Here is a 19,979-nt window from a genome sequence, read left to right as displayed (position 1 = left end):
CGTGAAGAGCGAGTCTCTGTTGTGGTAGTTTCCGCCGTACGGTCGCGGCTTGGCACGCCATGCAATTTCACTGTCTTGCCTTTGTAAAACCGAGGGGGTAAAATCCCCCCTCATAACGGAGCCGGCTTTCTTGGTTCACTGGACAAGGCGGGGCTATGCACAGAGAGTAGACCTCTTTAGAATCATTTGCATACTACTAATATTTTACATCTACGAATAAATTCCTTATTCGTAGATTGCACCATCTTTCCCCGTCTTCATTAAATGCGAATGCATCACCTTCTCTAACATGATCAGCAGCTTGCGGATTTCACAGTCTCTCCAGTTAGAACTACTAATGTTGATATCGCTGCGTTGTCTCTGTTGTAGGGACAACGCAGCAACAGCTATACCAAAAAACCCTGTTGATTCTACTGATGTCTAAGCGACACCGATGTCCGCATATCTGGCATCAAGTGTGAGGGTTTGTTCATATTATTAATGTGTGTGTGTGTGTGATATCGGTATCAGTATCGGCCTTTAGGAGTTGAAAGTTATCGGTTATCAGTATTGGTTTAAACAATATATATCGTGCATCCCTAGTTTATGGTGTTAATTGATCTAAATACAAATCTTTTGAGATCCCAGAGATGCCCACTATAATTTTGCTGTGTAGTATATTGGCTCTCACAGCCTTCTTATAGTCTTCTGGTCCAACACCTTGAATTACAGGGCTCCAGCGTGTGACCAAGGGTGCGACAAATATTTTTTCTAGTTCACACTGGTGCACCTGACCCTGCCAGGGTGAAAACATAAATTTCTTTCGCAATCGCATCATCTCTCTGAGTTCTCCTGTGACCGAACTCACACTCATGGTAGGATCATATCGTGGTCTAAACCAACAAGAGAAAGAGCTCGGTCTGTTCTTTGTGTTTCAATATTGGCAGCGACCTGAGCGCCAGAGTTACTGAAACAGAGAAAGAAAATGAACCGAGGTAGAAAGAACTTAACACATATATGATATGTGGTCCTGTGGTCGCAAATGTGGGTCTATTTAATGATATGCGGCAATACATTAAAGGAGACATATTATAGTGTTTTCCCATCAAGTAAAAAAACATCTTGCCTACCGCTATTCCCCTCTGTTTCAGTCCCTTCAGAATGCACAGTTTCTGGTGTCTGTAGCTTTAATGCAAATGAGCTGCTGCCCATTGACCAATGAGCTGTCAGACTGAACCATAGCATGGAGGAGAAGGGATTCTTGCCGTTTGCGGACTCCTGGAGCTCTATATCTGTATAATATAATGTAATAATAATAATAATATTATGGATGGGTATTTATATAATATTATATCTAATATCCCGGCCAAAAACTATGTGCTCCTCGGATGATATTATGAATCATAAAGACTGCGTCTGACGTCTCTGGTACTTCCACAACAAGTAAAGACTCGTAGTGGGGGATTTCTCGGCCATGGTTGAGAAGAATTTGGGGAAATTAACTTTGGCCTTGACTCTCTGCCGCCGAAGCTTTCCGGCTGCTACGGCGGGTGTACTCCGGGAGCTGAGTCCAGCGGGGGTAGCTCGGCGGCAGTCTGGCAGCTCAGCTCCGGGAGTAGCAATCCCTTTCTCCTCCATGTCTCCTCCTCCGGACTGCCGCAGAAGCTTCGGCGGCAGTCCGGCAGCTCCGGCGGGGGGAGCTCGGCAGAGAAAGGGATTGTACTCCCGGAGCTGAGCTGCCGCCGAGTTCCCCCCGCCGCAGCTGCGCGTCCGCGGGTCCACAAAATCTTAGCTATGCTCTGATTGAAGGGGATTGGCGAGTGGGAGGTAAGATTCAACTGTGCCCCCTTCCTACGTAGGAGGGGGGCACAGTTGAAACTGACTCGCTCGTTTGGTAGCTGTAGGCGGGGTACTTTCAGAAATGCACATCTCACTAAAAAATCATGTACAGACTTTTTTCAAAGTTTGTATGCGTGTGGGAGCACCAGAGACCCACCCAAATCCCAGGAAAAGTGTTGTTTTCATAATATGTCCCCTTTAACAAACATTGTTTGCTACCAGTATTGTATACATTATCGTTATCGACTTTTGTTCATAATATGCATGTGTCCCCCCGTTAATATACAATGCCATGGACTGTATTATGCGTTACGTGTTTAGTTTACGTGTGTTTAAACAGATCGGTGCACACAAGCGCGCCAAGCATTCATTCATTCTTTTAAACACTCACTGGCGGTAAAATTATGTTACCTCACGTTTAAATACTCATCAATCCCGTACACGATATCTTTGTCAAGAAAATATGGGTTTGCTGTACGGTGTTTGCAGATGCATTGTTTTAAAAGTACAACTTCTTACCACTGTTGTTCAGCTGTTCTTTCCCATATAATTTAACCAACGTTATAATTTACCCTGAAACAAGATTCAGTTTTGGAAGGCTGGGATATAAACTACTTTGCTTGAGTTTATTATTGTTATTATTATTATTATTTTAACGCATGACATAGCCTACTACAGTCCTCATTCATGCAGCTATGGAAAAAAAAAAAAATCACACAATATAAAAAAAGATAAGCATTTCTCTACACCTTATCATTCACATTATATGAAAGTTATGGAGGGCAATAAAAAGGTGACCTTATGGCATTAAACAGCGACGCAATGAACAATTTGGGTGCACCTACATTTTGAGATGGTGCACCTAAAAAAAAAAGAAAGTTAGGCACACCAGTGCGACCAATGTAAAAAGTTAGTCTGGAGCCCTGAATTATGATCCCCATGCAGCCATAAAGGAATGTAGATCGATGTATCAGGTATCTTTGCAACCCCCCTCAAGCGCCTCTGTGTATACCCTTATTGGGAACTGTGGATGCAGAATATAAAGTAACATTGATTAACTTCATCAAGGCTATTTGGATGTTTTTGATTCTTAAGTTTTAAATCATTAGCCAATACACTTTGTGAGGAAGATTGGCGTGGTTGAGAAGAATAATTACTGACTTCCCTATTTGGGTGCTCCGTTGTATATTCTAGTTTGCACTCTTGAGTGCATTCACACATTCAATAGTAGACGTGTCTTTTAGTTGACTTAAGTTTAATTAACTTCACTCTTGGAGTTGATTTACTTTCCATGCCATTGACTTCTTCCGAGTGAGTACTTTTTCTTTTATTTGGACCAAAATATAAAACTGCTCACAATCCCGGAAGGAAGTGGGTGGAAGGAAGTGGGTGGAAACAAGAGAATAGAGTGACAAAGATGGATTGAAAGAGAGAATGACGAGCTAAAAGGGAAATGCTAAATAAATAAAAAAAAGTAAAGGAAACAAAGTGTGAAAACATAAACATCAAAATAAAATAGGTAGCAGGAGGCTATTCCGATGATTCACTTCCTGGGTGCTGTTCCAATAATCAGACGGCCTTGAGCCCATTTGACCCCAGGCTATGACAAACACACACACAACAGCCAACACAAGATTTTCTCAACACTTTGGACTTTTACTCTCACTCGCTTGGAGTTGATGTTTAAAAGGTAAATGGGTTAGCATAAACATGTTATCGATGTGTCTCCTTGCTTTCCACTACTTTTATTTTTACTTTAATTAGTATTTGTGTTGCTCAGTTTTCTTTTTTCGACTTTTAGATCTTGATTAAGTTGCTGCCACAATTGTTCCATTGCACAGGAGTCAATCCACCAACTCTACGTTCCAGTGCTCTTAATCACGGAGAACAACACAGAGATTCTTAATGGAGTCACAAATCACAAACATCAAAGGTAATATTTTGCTGTTGGTTGAAAGTATAAAAACAATAATTATGACAATAATGATGACACCATCACTCCCCAGGGTTGGTGATCCAGTTCTGAGCTGTATTCAGTAGGAGTATGTGGACTGTTTGTGTGTGAGCTTTGTGCCTTTGCAGAGTGTGTGGACATTGTGGTGGAGGTGGGGGCACGCACCTTCCACGGCCCTCTTGAAGAACACCTTGCAGCTGCCGCAGGTGACCACGCCATAGTGGCAGCCAGAGGCCTCGTCTGAGCACACCAGGCACGTCTTGTGGGCCGCGCCCGCTGGCTTCACCGGACCTCCTCCCTCTGTTATTCTGGAGGACGAGCTGAGAGGAAGAGAGAGAGAGATGGTTTCATTGATTATTTTTGAATTGTTTTTGTTTTTGTTTTTGTTTTGTTTGTTCATTGCATTGTTTCATTGTTTTCAGTTTTTTTATGCTATTGCTTCAGCAATATTTGTTAGCAATAATTTTCATGCTCATAATGTTTGATTTTCAGAGATCTTTGTTGAACCACTGCATTGGAAAACTCACAAAGAAGATTCGAAAGGACAAACTAAAAAAACAAAAATAGGTCGATGGGTTTTACGGTTTTCGGTTTGAACAGTATTGTGACGGTGAATGAACGGTGAAGAATGAAATCCCCATCATCTCTCATTACACAGACAGACAGACAGACAGACAGACAGACAGACAGACAGACAGACAGACAGACAGACAGACAGACAGACAGACAGACAGACAGACAGACAGACAGACAGACAGACAGACAGACAGACAGACAGACAGACAGACAGACAGACAGACAGACAGACAGACAGACAGACAGACAGACAGACAGACAGACAGACAGACAGACAGACAGACAGACAGACAGACAGACAGACAGACAGACAGACAGACTAAAGTGACTGACAGTTACTAGAGCAAGAAAAGTGTCCCAACAAGTCAATTCCATCTTAGAGGACAAGGCACAGATAGAAGGTGTTTGGGCAAGGATAGTGTAATAGTAGTCCCAGCCAATGTGCAAAGACTACCTGGATTTAACAGACACTTCATAAACACAAACACTGTAACAAGCGTTCGCTAGACAATATAAATGTTCAGCTAGTTAGGAATCAACCATAAAGCCTCAAACATTAGATCCTAGGTACAAACATAAACAACCCATAAACATATCCCTGAATGCCTTGATCCTTGAGAATATTACAAAGAATAATTAAACCATCTATAACCACCATCCAAATCCTTTTAGCAAATATCGAGAAAACCCTTAGAGAATGTGTGGAAATCAAAACGCGGATTCAAGCCCCATCTTTAGAGGTTAGGAATAAAAAGTATCGTGAGTCATCTACGCTCTCTCTCTCTCTCTCTCTCTTTGTCTATAATTAGCCTAAGCCTTAGCCATAGTCCTTGAACCGTGGTATTAAGTTTACTAGCCGCAAGACTACCATTTTGGCAGCTTTCTCAACGACAGAACCCCCCCCCCCCCCCCCCCGGAAGTGTCTGCACATATTGCAATGCCAAGAAACAATCATTACACAATGACGTAAAAATACACAAAACATGTGGATGTCAACATTGCCCAAATTTCATAATCTGGGGAATTCCTTGGCTTTTACAGAAAGCCTTTAATCCGGCCTCCACTACTCATGTTTACTTTGTAAATCCAACACCTGAAGGCAGGGGGCTTTATGTAATATGCTGGCCCTATTGCATTGACATGAACGGATATTTCCCAGTTCGGGTCCGGTCTGCCCTGGTTTGTCTGTCTGTCTGCTGCGTGCCCTTAAAGCCTGTAAAATACAGCTTGGGAAGCAAATAACATGAGCAAAAATTGGCCCTTTACATCAAGTTAGTTTCCTGGCATGTGGTGAGACTTAACATGAGACAGTCTCTCTTTCTCTCTCCCTCTATCTCTCGCGCTATATCTCGGCCTCTCTTTCTCGGCCTCTCACTCGCTGGGAGAGCCTGACCTAATTTCAAAGCACCCAAGCCCCCGCGGTCATTGGAAAGACGACACTTGTTTATGGAAGTCACGCAGAAAAGAGGGCAGAGTGAGTCTGTATGTGAGTGAGTGAGTGAGTGAGTGAGTGAGTGAGTGAGTGAGTGAGTGAGTGAGTGAGTGAGTGAGTGAGTGAGTGAGTGAGTGAGTGAGTGAGTGAGTGAGTGAGTGAGTGAGTGAGTGAGTGAGTGAGTGAGTGAGTGAGTGAGTGAACGAGAGAGTGAGTGAGAGATAGAGATGGAAGTAAAATGGACCTTTGAGTTTGTATGGGCCTACCTATTTGTGTATGTCTGTGTGTGTGTGTGTGTGTGTGTGTGTGTGTGTGTGTGTGTGTGTGTGTGTGTGTGTGTGTGTGTGTGTGTGTGTGTGTGTGTGTGTGTGTGTGTGTGTGTGTGTGTGCGTGCGTGTGTGTGTTTTAAAGATAGAAGAACCATCCATGTGCAAGTGATCATAAGTACCTGAAGAAAACACCCGAACCTCATCATGAATGAAAGAAACCGAAGTCAATCATCAACGACAATCACACAAAATCCAAAACCATCAGTTTTTTCAGATGAGTGTCATCATGCAACTTCTGGCAATTACAGCCTCGTGTGTAACATTCCTCTGACACGCTGGAACAACACCTAAAGCATATCATCAATAGACAGCTTAGTCCGTCCACCAGACACACTAGCTGTGTCCCTCTGTGCTCCGATCTGGGCTCCTCCTTCACTTGCCCTTTCCAAGCAGCAAACATGATGCAACTATTCAAAGGCTATGCTGGCTAGTGCTACGGTTGCTATTCTAAGGCTACAGTGGCTAGTGCAACGGCTGCTTTTCTGATAAACGGCTGTTATTCTGTTGCTGTGTTGGCTAGTGCAACGGCTGCTTTTCTGATGCTATGGTGGCTAGTGCAACGGCTGCTATTCTGATGCTACGGTGGCTAGTGTTATGGCTGATATACTGATGCTACGGTTGCTAGTGCAACGGCTGCTATTCTGATAGCACAAGGTTCTGTACTGAGGCAAATCCTCTTTTGGTCATGCGCCCCGCTCCAAGAGATTTCTTGAATATTGACGGATTTGAGGTAGCCTATTGAATGTTTGTGGTCTGAACATCGATCACAAATTTCGAGTGCCCTACACGCAAACATGTGTGTCCCTCTCTTTTACCTCCGTCTATCTCTGCTGTGAGCCAAGCACAGCAGAGTCAGACACACACACACACACACACACACACACACACACACACACACACACACACACACACACACACACACACACACACACACACACACACACACACACACACACACACACACAAATAATAAATGCGTTCACAATCATTCCAATGTGCATCCATGAATTAGATGGGAGACACATTTATGCTTGACAAAATCCGAACCAAACACTGCTGAACTAACGTGATGCTGGTAACGACAAACTGCCTTCACTTGCTATTAAATGTGTGCGGTTACCTTTATATACACAAGAGAATGCCAACTACAAAACGCTTTCTATTAACTATAAATATTTTCATCAAGAGCACATGATTGTGTAGGCCAGTGGAAGCTTTCTGGCTTTAACTAATGGATCAAGTTTGCATCTGCTTCCACACAAATCGTTTTTAACCGTCTTTATTCCCAGTGAACGTGATCGCTCTCCCACACTGAGGGATTAGTAGTTGTTTTCAGGGGCTTTAAATCAATAGGCAGTACTAATAGTCAGTTCAAATATGCAAGACGTCTATTAGACATTTAAAAAAAAATAACGGTATGCTAAAATGGATCACCAAATATCTATAGCTTATTTCAACAATCTCCTTCGACTCAACATTCATATCAGGGGACCATAATGTGACCTAATGGGCTAATGTGAGAGTATGAGGCTGGGGAAGTGAGATTTTGGGTGACACTTGGAAATGGCTGCGTCACGGCGCATGCTAACCCAATCAGCGTGTAGCATTACACCGTAGAGCTGCGTTAGGCTATAGGGGCTGCGCTGGTTACAGCCCCAAGCGCCAGACTCTGGGTCGGCCTAAAGAGGCTGTAGGCTGTCAAAACATGTAACATGTATCATATACTGGGAAAATTTTAGATTTAAGTCAACATTGTGAAGCCGCTTTACAGAAACCTCAACAAAGGGCACATAGAACGATAGCATAGACAGACTAGGGAGGCACCCCTTCCACTTTTCCCATTCTAAGAGTTCTGTAAGTATAGTACTTACAGAGGACTTACAGTACAGTAGTACTTACATTTGTGTACTTGCTGATACAGAGTACTGATTTGTGTTTGTATTTAATAATACCATTATAGGTTAAACAGCCAGTATTTCAGCAATTGAAGAATAGTTTTGGGCTGAGAGAGAGGGGGGCATGTTATCGCCATGGTTGCGGACCACGGCAACATTGTGATACTTTTTAAGTACCGTCGTTGTGTACGAGTGATAGAATGAGCTATGCTGTGTATGAAATGCGTCACACACTGTTCCGATATACCATAGGCTCAGACGGAGCTTCACCACCCACACACACCGTAACGGTATAAAATACGTTTCAGAGAAGCTTTTAGGAGAAATATAGTACTTGACACCTTTTTTCTCTAAATTAGGGACTTATTTCGGTAAAAGTGATAAAATAGCACAATTACTATGTTAACGATCATATAAGACAAATTACTACGTCAAATAAAAAGAAAAGAAAACAGTTTTGGGTTCACTGGCTCGCTATGTTGCGTAAAGTCAGGGTTCGAGTTATGATTCCATCTCTGTGGGGGTCTCTTAAAAAATATATATATATATATCGATCCTCAAGTAAATATGGAAGGGATAATGCATAACGCTGGCGATCAGACTGGGATCAAAAAAAGGCCCTGGCATTTGCACCCAACCGCTGGTGGGTGTAATAAGCGGGATAATGCTTCAGGTCGAAGCAAGACACCTCTGCTGCCCGGTTCGCCCTGTAAGGGCTTATTTTCCCGATAATGACCGGCGTTCTATACATTAACCCTTACTTAACGTCAATATTACTCTGTATGTGGAAAGGAAAATAGCTTTATTTGTAATTAAAATATTATGCTGCTGTATCTTCAGAGATCCCACAGGTTGACTTTGCCACAACACAAAATAACATAATGGGCAAATGAAAAATATATATAAGTAAAGATATTCCCATTGTTCAGTTGTACCAACATATCCCCTAAAGGCCTCCATCCCCTTTAAATGTTGGATATATCTGCAGACCAAACGGCTAGAGCGAGCTGGCCACCCAGCCCTGCGAGTGAGGGAACCATGACCAAAGCCAAAGCCTAAACCCAGGCTGTCCTGACATGTGATATAATGCACAGCATTAGTGGCTGTGTGACTTGTTTTAATGTGTCCAACGTTCTTACACAATGGAAGTGCATCAGTGAACCTGTGGTGGACTGACCCCGTCACATGTGACTGCCTGAACTTTCATGGGCAAAACAGCCCGCAACCCCCCCCCTCTTCATTGGTGACGTTGTGTTCTTATGGAAGGACGCAATGGGGAGAACAAATTGAATCATGCCGATGCTGTCCTTTAAGTGCCTGCTGCTTGTGGAGGCTCCTCCAGAGCAGTTATTTGATAAAAAATAAATAAGTGAATGACTGAGAGAGATTAGCTCTCTCAGTCTCAGTCTCGTTTCCTCTTTCTAAAGTGTCCTCACACTCTCCCTCTCCATAAACAACTCTATCCCTCGCTCTCCCTTTCTCTCTCTTTTCAGTCCGCCTTGATTACTCACTCCCCCCTCCGCGCGCCCTACCCCTTCATCTGCCATAGTTATATAATGTTCACATTACTGCTGCTGTTGCCATTGACGCCCCTCAGAGGGAAGCCTCTCGGCCAATCAGAAGCCCCGGTGGGAGGAGCCCTTGGTGGACGTCAGGCAAGTCACGGGAATGTGCGCCTCACCTACCCAGAGACAGGCACACACACTCCAACACACATATCCTGTGATCGTGCGTTTGTTTGAGTTTTAGAGTCCGCACAACGTGGGTGCATATGTATTAGTCTCGTGTGTGTTGTTGTGAGGCCCAACTTCCGCTCACTAACTCAATGCTAATGTTATTCCCAGACAAGACGCTAGGCCCATGCAGGTGTGTGTTCTATGTTATGGGTGGGTCGATGCATGCGTGTGTATGTGTATGGGTGTGTGCATGTGTATGTGTGTGCTGTGCGTGTGTATGTGTATTTGTGTGTTTTTGTGCTTGCATGCATATATCTGTGTATATATCTGTCTGTTTGTGTGTGTAAATGTAAATGTAAATGGACTGCATTTATATAGCGCTTGTCTAACCATTGGCCACCCAAAGCGCATTACAAAATTGCCCCACATTCACCATTCACGCACACATTCACACACCGACGGCGGAGTCAGCCATGCAAGGCGACAGCCAACTCGTCGGGAGCAGTTAGGGTTGGGTGCCTTGCTCAAGGACACCTCGACACTCAGCTAGGAGGAGCCGGGGATCCAAACAGCCACCTTCAGGTTACCAGCAAATCCGCTCTACCTTCTGAGCTACGGCCGCCCTGTGTGTGTGTGTGTGTGTGTGTGTGTGTGTGTGTGTGTGTGTGTGTGTGTGTGTGTGTGTGTGTGTGTGTGTGTGTGTGTGTGTGTGTGTGTGTGTGTGTGTGTGCGTGCGTGCGTGCGTGCGTGCGTGCGTGCGTGCGTGCGTGCGTGCGTAGTCTGCTGTTCAATGAATAATTGAGTGGAGCCCTTGGTTGCTAGAGAGGCACCCACAGATATAAAGCCAGCAAGCCACTAAGGGATTGTCCATGTATCCATCCCTCACACTTAAGTTCCCATTCTTTCTTTTTCTCCATGTCCTTTCTAAAACACATAGACACGGACCACATGGATGCACAAAGGCACACTTTGACCATCCACATTAGATCATCAAGGGCCATTAGCAAAGCAGAACGTCTCTGCCATGTTTCTCATTCCCACTGTGGCTGCCAGTCGAGCAGGCAAGAAAGCAAGCAAGCTTCCATTCATTCATTCATTCATTCATTCATTCATTCATTCATTCATTCATTCATTCATTCATACATTCATTCAGATGCTAAAATAACCTTGGACGGGGATGAGGGACTGCCGGCCCTATTCAGGAGCCATCACTTCACTCTACTCAAACAGAACATTGGCGCCATAAAAATAGAGCCGAAAAAAATGACCAATACAATTTGCGGGATAGTTGACCAAACAACCAACACTCAGAGAGTCGACGTCCACCATGGTGCAAACAATGGTCGAGGGTGTGTTGAATGACCAGAGAAGTTTAACAAATGAAACCTGCTCGGTTTGAATTGAGTTGCAAAAAAACTAATCAACACAAAAGAAAAGTCTGAAAAAAGCAGAAAGCGTGGTGATGCAACGCGACAACAATGACACTGGAGGCCACTGGAGGCAGCGAGAAGCCAGCAGGAAAATCCTGGAAACTCAAGTCACTTACTCACCGACGGCAGTCAGTCCAGGATAAGTTTACGGGTGCACAATAACAGTTTCCCCAAGACTCTCCACAAAAGCACTCGTTTCAAAACAGAGCAGAGAGAAACACTTTTACGTGGATGGATGGTTCACCTGAAACACTCAGAGACCAGACTAAGATAACAAAGAAGGACTGATGGGTCAGGGAGAGAGTGTATGACCACGACAGGACATGCAATGTGACTGGAATGTTATGCGAAAATTTAATTAATGATAATCATAAGCACATTTAAGTTTAAGGAACGATGCACGACAGTATCCCGGGCCTCAAGCAGGGAAACATAATGAAGTACTTGGCCCCATTTCTTTGCTGTTTTTTTGTACTTTTTCTTTTTTTTAAAGGATGGGGGGGGGGGGTTATGTGAGGTCACATGAATGCTGCTTTGTGTGTTGGAATTCAAAGCTTTAAAGGAAATAAAGCTTTGAGGGCTTAGCCGCAGTGAGCACAACCCATGCTAACGCCACAAGCTGTTATGTTCAGTTGACAAATAAACGGACTGTATGGATGTAAGAATAATCTCTATCTGGTAAGCATGTAAGCATTGCGTTTGGATATAGTCCTATCTATCCATGTGGACAAAAATATATAAATAAAGAAAAACGCATAGCAATCTTGGATTTAGACTCGCAAATCAGACGTTAGATTAACACCTAACGTTTGATGGCTGACAAACTATATTCCGGGGGAATTAATTTCTTTCGCCTAATTTTTTGATCAATGACGTCGCTGGAGGCGGGGGTCAACCACACCAGGTAGACTGGCCACCATAAACAGCCTTATTATAGATCCCATTATATCATGCTTTTTTAGGGTTAATAATTGCATTTGGGGGTACTACTAGAATAGGGTTACATTCCTGTATGTTAGAAATACCCCTTTTTATTCTCACATGTTCATTTATGCAAAACCGATTTTAGCGTCTTTCCATAACGGTCTGATTTGTATCTTGTGGCTTTAACGCCTCGTTTCCACATACGTATGTTTTTCGTATCCGTGCTACTGTAAATTTACGGAAGGAGTCGCTAGTGTTTTATGTACGAACATGAATTTATTTACGGACAAAAGATGCGGGAGCATATGATAATGGCCGTTTTTAGGAGACAAGTACTTTGGAACATGAGGATCGACATATACAGAGATAAAAACAAAACCAACCAGGCTCGGAAAGAGATCGTGAGGAGTTTGGCCTGCCAGGTACTTACATGTTTTGTGAAAAACATAAAAACTTTCATACGGTATCTCCGTAAAACGACGGCGAAAGTTAAATTTTTTGAACGTATATTACGGACATACCGGAAAGAAATTTTACGGAGGGGAGGAGTCTCGGAGGAAAAACTGAGAATCACATAGGAATCACATAGGAATTAATGGACTTTCGGTCGGAGACGGTTGGATCGCATACGAGAATGTACGTGGAAACGAGGCGTAAGGCCCCCCTTCCGAGTAGCCCAGTCTGTTGCGATTGATCGAACACTTTGCGCATGCGTCTGCAAATTCAGACCCCGAGAAGTTGTAAACATTGCGGGTAGGCGGGAGCGAGGACTTAGTCTGACGTCACACTGTTACGGAAGTGAAGTTTGAGCGCAAATGTGCTGTTCCACACATTTATTGAGGGGCTTCCACGGTGGGCGCGAATATAATAGTAATAAGATTTTTCCAGCTAAGCAGACGTACAACATAAACATATGTCATATAACAGTCTAAAGCAAAGGGAAAGGTCGAAAGAGCATGATATCACCCCTTTAGGTAGTCCTTGCGTTGGCTTCGACCATTCAACCCAATGAGTTTTCACCAGTAGAACGTCCTCAGTAACAAAACAGGAAACACGGTCCAACTCTATCCATTGCATTTTCTTTTTCAGCCCCATAAGTTCTGCTATATCATGAATGGGCCGCATCCCAGATCGTCTGGGACAGTTCAATATCTACATTGTATATGTCTGGAGCTGCGATTTGTGTGTTCACAATGAACCTGCATAGTGTACCCTTTTTCTAAGAACATCACTTTTGTTAAAAACGAATTCTCAATTTGCAGTCCTGGATTGACTGGGCTGTGTGGGTGGATCGGTTTGGCTCTCCAGAAGACTTTTTTGTTGAATTATTTTGAAAAGAGAAGTGATGGCTGCAATGGAACGTAACATAGAGTGCAGCTTTAGAATTCAAACTGCCAATCAAAATGGGTTATAGGTGCAAATCTAGTTCAAAAAGGAAAGAATGTGGTTGGGCTGACAAGGGAAAAACTTTTGTGTACAATGTTCAGCATGTTTCCATTGAAAGACGTTAAGCCGTGCAGGGAGCCCTTGCTGTGATCAGGCATTGTAGCAGAAGCAGTGCCTCTAAAGGGGCACTCTAGAGCCCTGAGAGGGGCAGAGTTCAGGCTGCTCTACTAATTAATTGAAGAAAACAAATTATGCCTTGGTGCGTTTCCAAATTACTGCTCAGACCTTTCCAAAAGTATTGTTCATGCAATTCTGTGGGTCATTGAATCTAGAAAGATGTTTTACAGGTTCAAAAATGTGCTTTTATTTATTAATTAGTTTTTATTTCATTTACCAGGGGCAATGCCTATTAATCAAATTTCACATTTCCACGTAAATGTAAACATGTCAAAGGTAGCTTATGAGCTAATTTTCATCTGTAATCACTGGGCAGGTAATCACAAATTGGTGGGCTCATATTACATACATACAGGGCTGTAAACAAAATACAACAACACAAAATAAATATAAACACATTAAAAAGCAATAGATTTATGAAAAACCTGGAAGAGTTAAGGCAGATGAGGTAGTATCATTTCTCATGATTTCAAGTTTGGTTTGTTTGAGTTTATGTTTAAAGCCTACTCTTAAACTCTCTCTCCCAGGTTTAACCCGAACTGGATAAACCTGTATTGTACAACACAGGCTTTCTGGTAGTTGAATCCCCACAGGAAGTTGAGACATTGAACCACCTAAATGTCTTTCGAAAAACGAACTGCTATAGTCTTTTCCTCCTGGCCCTCACAAACATACACTCAAGGCTGCCGCTTGGTGGACAGGAAGTTGACCAAGAAGTTAGCTTCCAATAAAAAATAAAAAAACATGGCGGCTCAATTAAATCCACAGCTCTTTTTTAAATATTCTTTTTTGTAATGCAGAAAGAGTTAAGGTAAAGAATTACGTAGGAGCAAAATCCAATTATTCTGGGGGTAGTTAGGTACGCCTTACACGTTGATGTAAATCGGTTTACATTAAAACCATTTGCAAAAATATGGTAATCAGAAAAATACATGTATACACTTGTGAATTTGGCTTGAATCTCGTTAGCCTAGAGACATTATATATGGGAAAAAGGAGATGAATAATGACGTGAAAAAATAGCTCATTACCTCCCAGACCAAAATGAATTGCTATGCAAATCTCTGTTAAGTGGATGGAGTGAATGAGTTTTGCCTATTATCCCATTTGTGGCTGTATTTTTCACACGTCTGTAATGAAGGAGGTCATTTAAGAAAATAAAAGATGTTAAGATTTAGATAGAAAGGTAAGGGAGTGGTGAGGGGAGAGGCGTGTCAGAATGGTCACAAAGCCTTTGCATAGCTGGCATCGGCTCAAAGAAATAGAAAACACAAACAAAGTAACTGACAGGTTTCAAACAACAGAAGAATGCGTTGAGTGGATTTGAATTCTTGTTTGCATCAAGCAAAACAAAAGCCCAAACTGGATCAGGGCCAGGGCACTAGGGCTAATTGAATAAGGCGCCCTACTCAATTATGTTTTTATTGATGAAGACTTTGGCACAATGGCAATAAATCCCACGGAACAGCACTAGAAGAATCGAGAGGAAACATCTCCCCCACCCCCCACCTAACATAGAAAGATGAGATGTCCTTTATCATCGTGGTGGTGTACGTCGTGATCCTTCTGCAGTCGTTGGTACCTCTGAGGCTCTATCAAATAATTGTGTATCTCTGGGATTTAGGCTACACAGGTGGGAAGGTACATTGCGGAATCCTGAAGAAGCGAAAGATAATAACCTAAAAGGCATCCCAAGCATTCGCTTCCCTCCCTCTGAATAGGCTTTGTACAATAAACACATTGATCGGTACACTGCAAATCAAAACACACATAGAAAACCCATTAGGCTTGTTGGAAACTGTTTATACCAACAGGTTTTGGTTGGGATGCAAACCAATTCTTTTTTTATAAATAAATAAAAATGATCTGTAAGAGGCATAATTATATTTAAGGCAGCGAGTGAGTGGGAGGGGAGAAAAATACAGATAATATGTGCCGTAGCAGCAAAGAGAGCAGCAACGATGGCTTGGTTTAGCGGTGATTGCTTGGGCTCTGCCTAATGGAAGGCTACATTAACATACGCCCACATCCCCGTCTGCGCCATGATTAATGAAGTTTAAGAGGTGGACCGAGTGCAATTGTGAAAACGGGAGAAGGTAGTTAGCAGAGAGCGAGCAGCCTATGCTATAACCGCGAGACAAAACATATGACATGCATTACGCATTAAGGAACACACAACTTCATGGTTAACCACGCGGTCAAACAAAATGGCTTCTTAAGTTTCAGCCATTACATGTATTGTCACAAACGCCTTGGCTCAAAGGCGTTGAACATAGGGAGAAAGACACCGTCGGATACATTAATTACAATAATCTGTATTTATTGAAAAGTATTTCCATAAATCTAAAGGAAAGTAAAGAGTCATGCACGTCGGCATTACACATGTAATGCATAACGCAAAAAGGCATTGCGATCCGCTGCATCCAGCCCTCAAAAAACGTCTAGCCAGAGCCGATCAGAGAGAGAGAGTGAGGCCACAGGAGACCGGCTATAACCCGACAGCCGTAAACAAGGATGGCTTCAATTCCCTCATTAGCGGAATGCTAATGAGGGATGCTCATGTCCAGATCCTCATGCAGGTCAAAGTGCACAGGACAATACCTAACCAAAGAAAATGAAACAATACGCCTATAGCCCAAGAGCACCTTACAGGGAGAGGGAGGTAGGCTCAGGGCACGGAAAAGCTGGGGCGTCACATCACTCCCCCCGAATGACAGGAGCCCACTTCATGTGCTTCTGGGAAAACATCTCTAAATCCCAATCAACAAAACGTATTCTATGCTTGAACCCAAACCCCAAAAATACATACATTTCCACACAGACATAGGCCTAAAGGAACACCCACACATGCTGCACATTGGCACACTGGACCAACAGCCAAACAGTCCACACAGTCTTACTCACAACCTTATTACCGCCCCCACTCTCCCGTATATCCGGCGCCTGGATACACGGGACACCTGAAGTAGAACAAGACACGAGACAAACAGACGGACACCCTCCTCATTCCAATCCCTCCGGGGCTCGAGAAGGGGTGTCAGCCATTACATTTTTCCTGGCCTCGGATGTGCCGAATGACAAGGCTGCATGGCTGCAGAAAGAGTGCCCAGCGCATTAAGCGCTGATATGAATTTTGGAGAGAATGCATGAATATGATAGCGTTTGGTCGTGACGTATGTCATGCGACGGGACCTGCCGCAAAACACGTTTCGCACACGCGCAGGCTGTGCACCAACAAAACAAGATGAAGCGTGAAGATGTCTCTGAACGATAGCTGCAGGTTTTGTTTATCTGATGTAATAGTTCAAGGAACAGTTGTACATTCTATATTAATATTCGACAGTAAGGACAGAGATAATGTTTGTGGTCAACTGTCGACGCTGGGTCTTGTCATTGATTGACTGACTGACTGACTGACTACTAATCTCTGACTACAACTGAAACTGGCACGCGACCTAGACGTCATCGTTCTGAGCCACTCCCTCTATTCGCTGATTGGACCGCCAGAAATCTGGCTGACATGGGACGCATTTACATTAAGCAGACCCAGACCTAGTACTGAAGTGAAATGAAAATTAAGCGGAAGTAGGTAGGTGGGCGGCGCCAGGCTATGAATGTGAGGAGATTGTGGTCTGTAAACACCACAACAGGATGTAAGCCTCCCTGACATAAACATAGAAATGTTGTAGACTCCGTATCAGCGCTAAAGCCTCTTTCTCGAATGTTGAATAGTTCAATTGATGTTTATTGAACTTTTGTGGAAAAAAAAACCACACTGGTCTATCAACACCAGCGTCGTCCTTTTGCAGCAAAAATGCACGAACTTGACTGGCATGAACCTGTAACAAAAAAGGCAGTCTCGGTGCAGCCAAAACCAGAGCAGAGGTCAATAACAACTTCGCATTTTTGCTGCTACACTCGGAAGACCCCAAATATTTGACAGTGCCTTCCAATAAATCGGTCAACGGGACAACAACTGTTGAGAAGTTGGAACAGAAATTACTGTTACACTCAGCCATACCCAGGAATCGCATCAGCTCTTTCCTCATAGCGGGAGGGGGGAACCTGTCGATGGCCAACTGGTCGCAACACCCCCTGCTCTACCACCTTGCCCAAGTAACCCACACCGGCCTGTGCAAATTCACACTTCGCAAGGTTTATTGTCAAGTTGGCCGCCAACAGCCACTCAAACAAAGCTTGAATGGGGCTCAGATGTGTATTCCAGGTGTCTGCATGACAGACAGTATCATCCAAATACACTACACCCCTCCAACCCTAAAACAACCCTGATCATGAGTCGCTGGAAGGTTGAAGGGGTGTTGCGCAATCCAAAACTCATGCTGGTATATGAGTAGAGTCCAGACAGTATTATAAACGCCGAAATTTCTTGAGCTCTGGGGGTCAGTGGCACTTGGTAGTAGCCCTTTAATAAATCAAATTTGCTCACAAACCGAGCACTACCCACCTGGTCCACGAAACCTTCCATGCGGGCTAGCGGAAACGATCCAACCTTTGTTACAGTGTTTACCTTCCTATAGTCTGTGCAAAACCTGAACGAAGAATCTGATTTCTTCACGAGCAAACAAGGAGAAGCCCAGCTGGAATAAGATGGTACGGCCAATCCATTATCCAGGAGGTACTGCACACTTGAGTCCAGACTTTTCCTCTTGTCAGTTGAGACACAACAAAACCTTTGAAGAACTGGTTTCGCGTTTCTCACCTCTATATCGTCTTTGATGATGCTGGTACAGGCCGGCGTGACAGGATGAAAACTCAAAAATTAAACTTTTCAGTTGTTGGAATTTCACTATTATCTAGCCGAGCATGCAACACTGCATCATCAGGCCCACACACACCATCCTCAGTTGCCACCAGAGACATGTTGGGTGTGGCCACCCCCACTGAAAACTCTACTGGTTTCAGCACTGCCTCCTTCCCCTGTAAAGACGAAGAGAAATAAGGCTTGAGCAGGTGGCAGACATGGCAAAGCTGTGATTTGCTTCTGAGACCCGGCGGTTGATATTGTACAGGGCTAAGTCCTCAAAGATTGAACCTGGTATCGACCGCAAGGCAAGAACTTGATCACCTGGCCTAAAAGCCCTTACCACTGCCTTACGGTCATAAAGTTCCTTCAACTCCTTTTGAGCACCACCCAGATTTTCGCTCGCCATCTTCCATGGCAGGAACAGCTTGCGACGAAAACCCTGAACATGGTATTTATGTACCAAATCATCCTTTTTATAAGGACAATGTCAGAAAGGACAAAGCGTGGCATTTAATTGCAGTAGTTTTGGGAGTGGAGGGTGAGTACATTAGGTATAGGATTATCGCGTGATCTTGTGATCTGAAGACTAATCGTTAGGACTAATCCCAGTACTTTCCTGCACGACTGCACATGCCGGCAGTAAGAGCCATCCCTCTTCCCAATCTCTCTTCAGCTCAATACAATAGGTATGCAACAAGGACTTCAAGGTGGCATGAAAACGTTCCAGCGCCCCCTGGTTTTGTGCGTGGTACGCGGTGCTGAGATTGTGTGGAATGCGTAACTGTTTCAATTCCTCAGCAAAGGTCTTAGATTAATATTTTGAACCACGGTCGCTCTGGATCACCTTCGGTATGCCAAATATGGACAAGAAGTGAGTCAATGACTTCACTATGGCCTTCGTGTTAATGGACATCACTACATACGCTGCAGGATATCGGGTAGCCTGGCTCATCACCATGACCATATACTCCATACCAGACTTTGACTTTGGCAGGGGTCCAACGCATTCAATAATGAGTTGCTCAAAAGGAGCAGATTGGATAGGCTTCAACGGAGCAGGTTTAATGGTCACATAAAGAATTCACACAGGTAATTCTTGTGTGTTAAGTTACCTTATGTTCGTTTACATAAGTAGCCACCCTTTAGGGCAAGATGTTTTTAAACTGCTCAACAATCATTACATTTCACAACAAATCGAAATCATCGAAAGCCTCAGGTGCGAGCCAACGTTGGAACACACTGGGCTGCTCCCTGGCTGCCTCAGCATATGTTTGTTTATCAGACTTTTGATGAATCCGAAAACGCTGTACGTGTACTACTGGTGGTACGCGTTGCGCTATCAAGTGGTACGCAGAGAAAATAAAAATAATTAGATTAAAAACAATACTATCAAAATCAGTGTTGGGAATAACGCCGTTTAAAATAACGGCGTTACGTAACGCCGTTATTTTTTCAGTAACGGGGTAATCTAACTAATTACTATTTCCGTCGTTACAACGCCGTTACGTTACTGTACGAAAAATGCAGTGTGTTACTATGAATTGATTGAATAAACTGCGTAATCCGAACGCACCCCTGGCTCCAAACACAAACTGCTAGTGAGGAGACCGGGTGGCA

The 19,979-nt window shown here is 43.6% G+C and overlaps 1 protein-coding gene across 4 annotated transcripts in view; it reads right to left on the bottom strand.

Moving 5' to 3' along the window:
* Nucleotides 1–19,979, bottom strand: part of LOC130385221 (glucocorticoid receptor-like) — a 72,149-nt gene that overhangs the window by 16,504 nt on the left and 35,666 nt on the right. For all 4 annotated transcript variants that reach the window (XM_056593623.1, XM_056593622.1, XM_056593621.1 and 1 more), the window contains one exon: nucleotides 3,938–4,092. In XM_056593623.1, coding sequence (XP_056449598.1) covers nucleotides 3,938–4,092 — 155 coding nt within the window. The remainder of the gene's footprint in view (nucleotides 1–3,937; nucleotides 4,093–19,979) is intronic.

The sequence above is a fragment of the Gadus chalcogrammus genome, chromosome 7, assembly GCF_026213295.1.
Source record: "Gadus chalcogrammus isolate NIFS_2021 chromosome 7, NIFS_Gcha_1.0, whole genome shotgun sequence".
NCBI classification, from domain to species: Eukaryota; Metazoa; Chordata; class Actinopteri; order Gadiformes; family Gadidae; genus Gadus; species Gadus chalcogrammus.
Note: the sequence above shows the minus strand (reverse complement) of the source record. Positions and strands in the feature narration are given on the sequence as shown.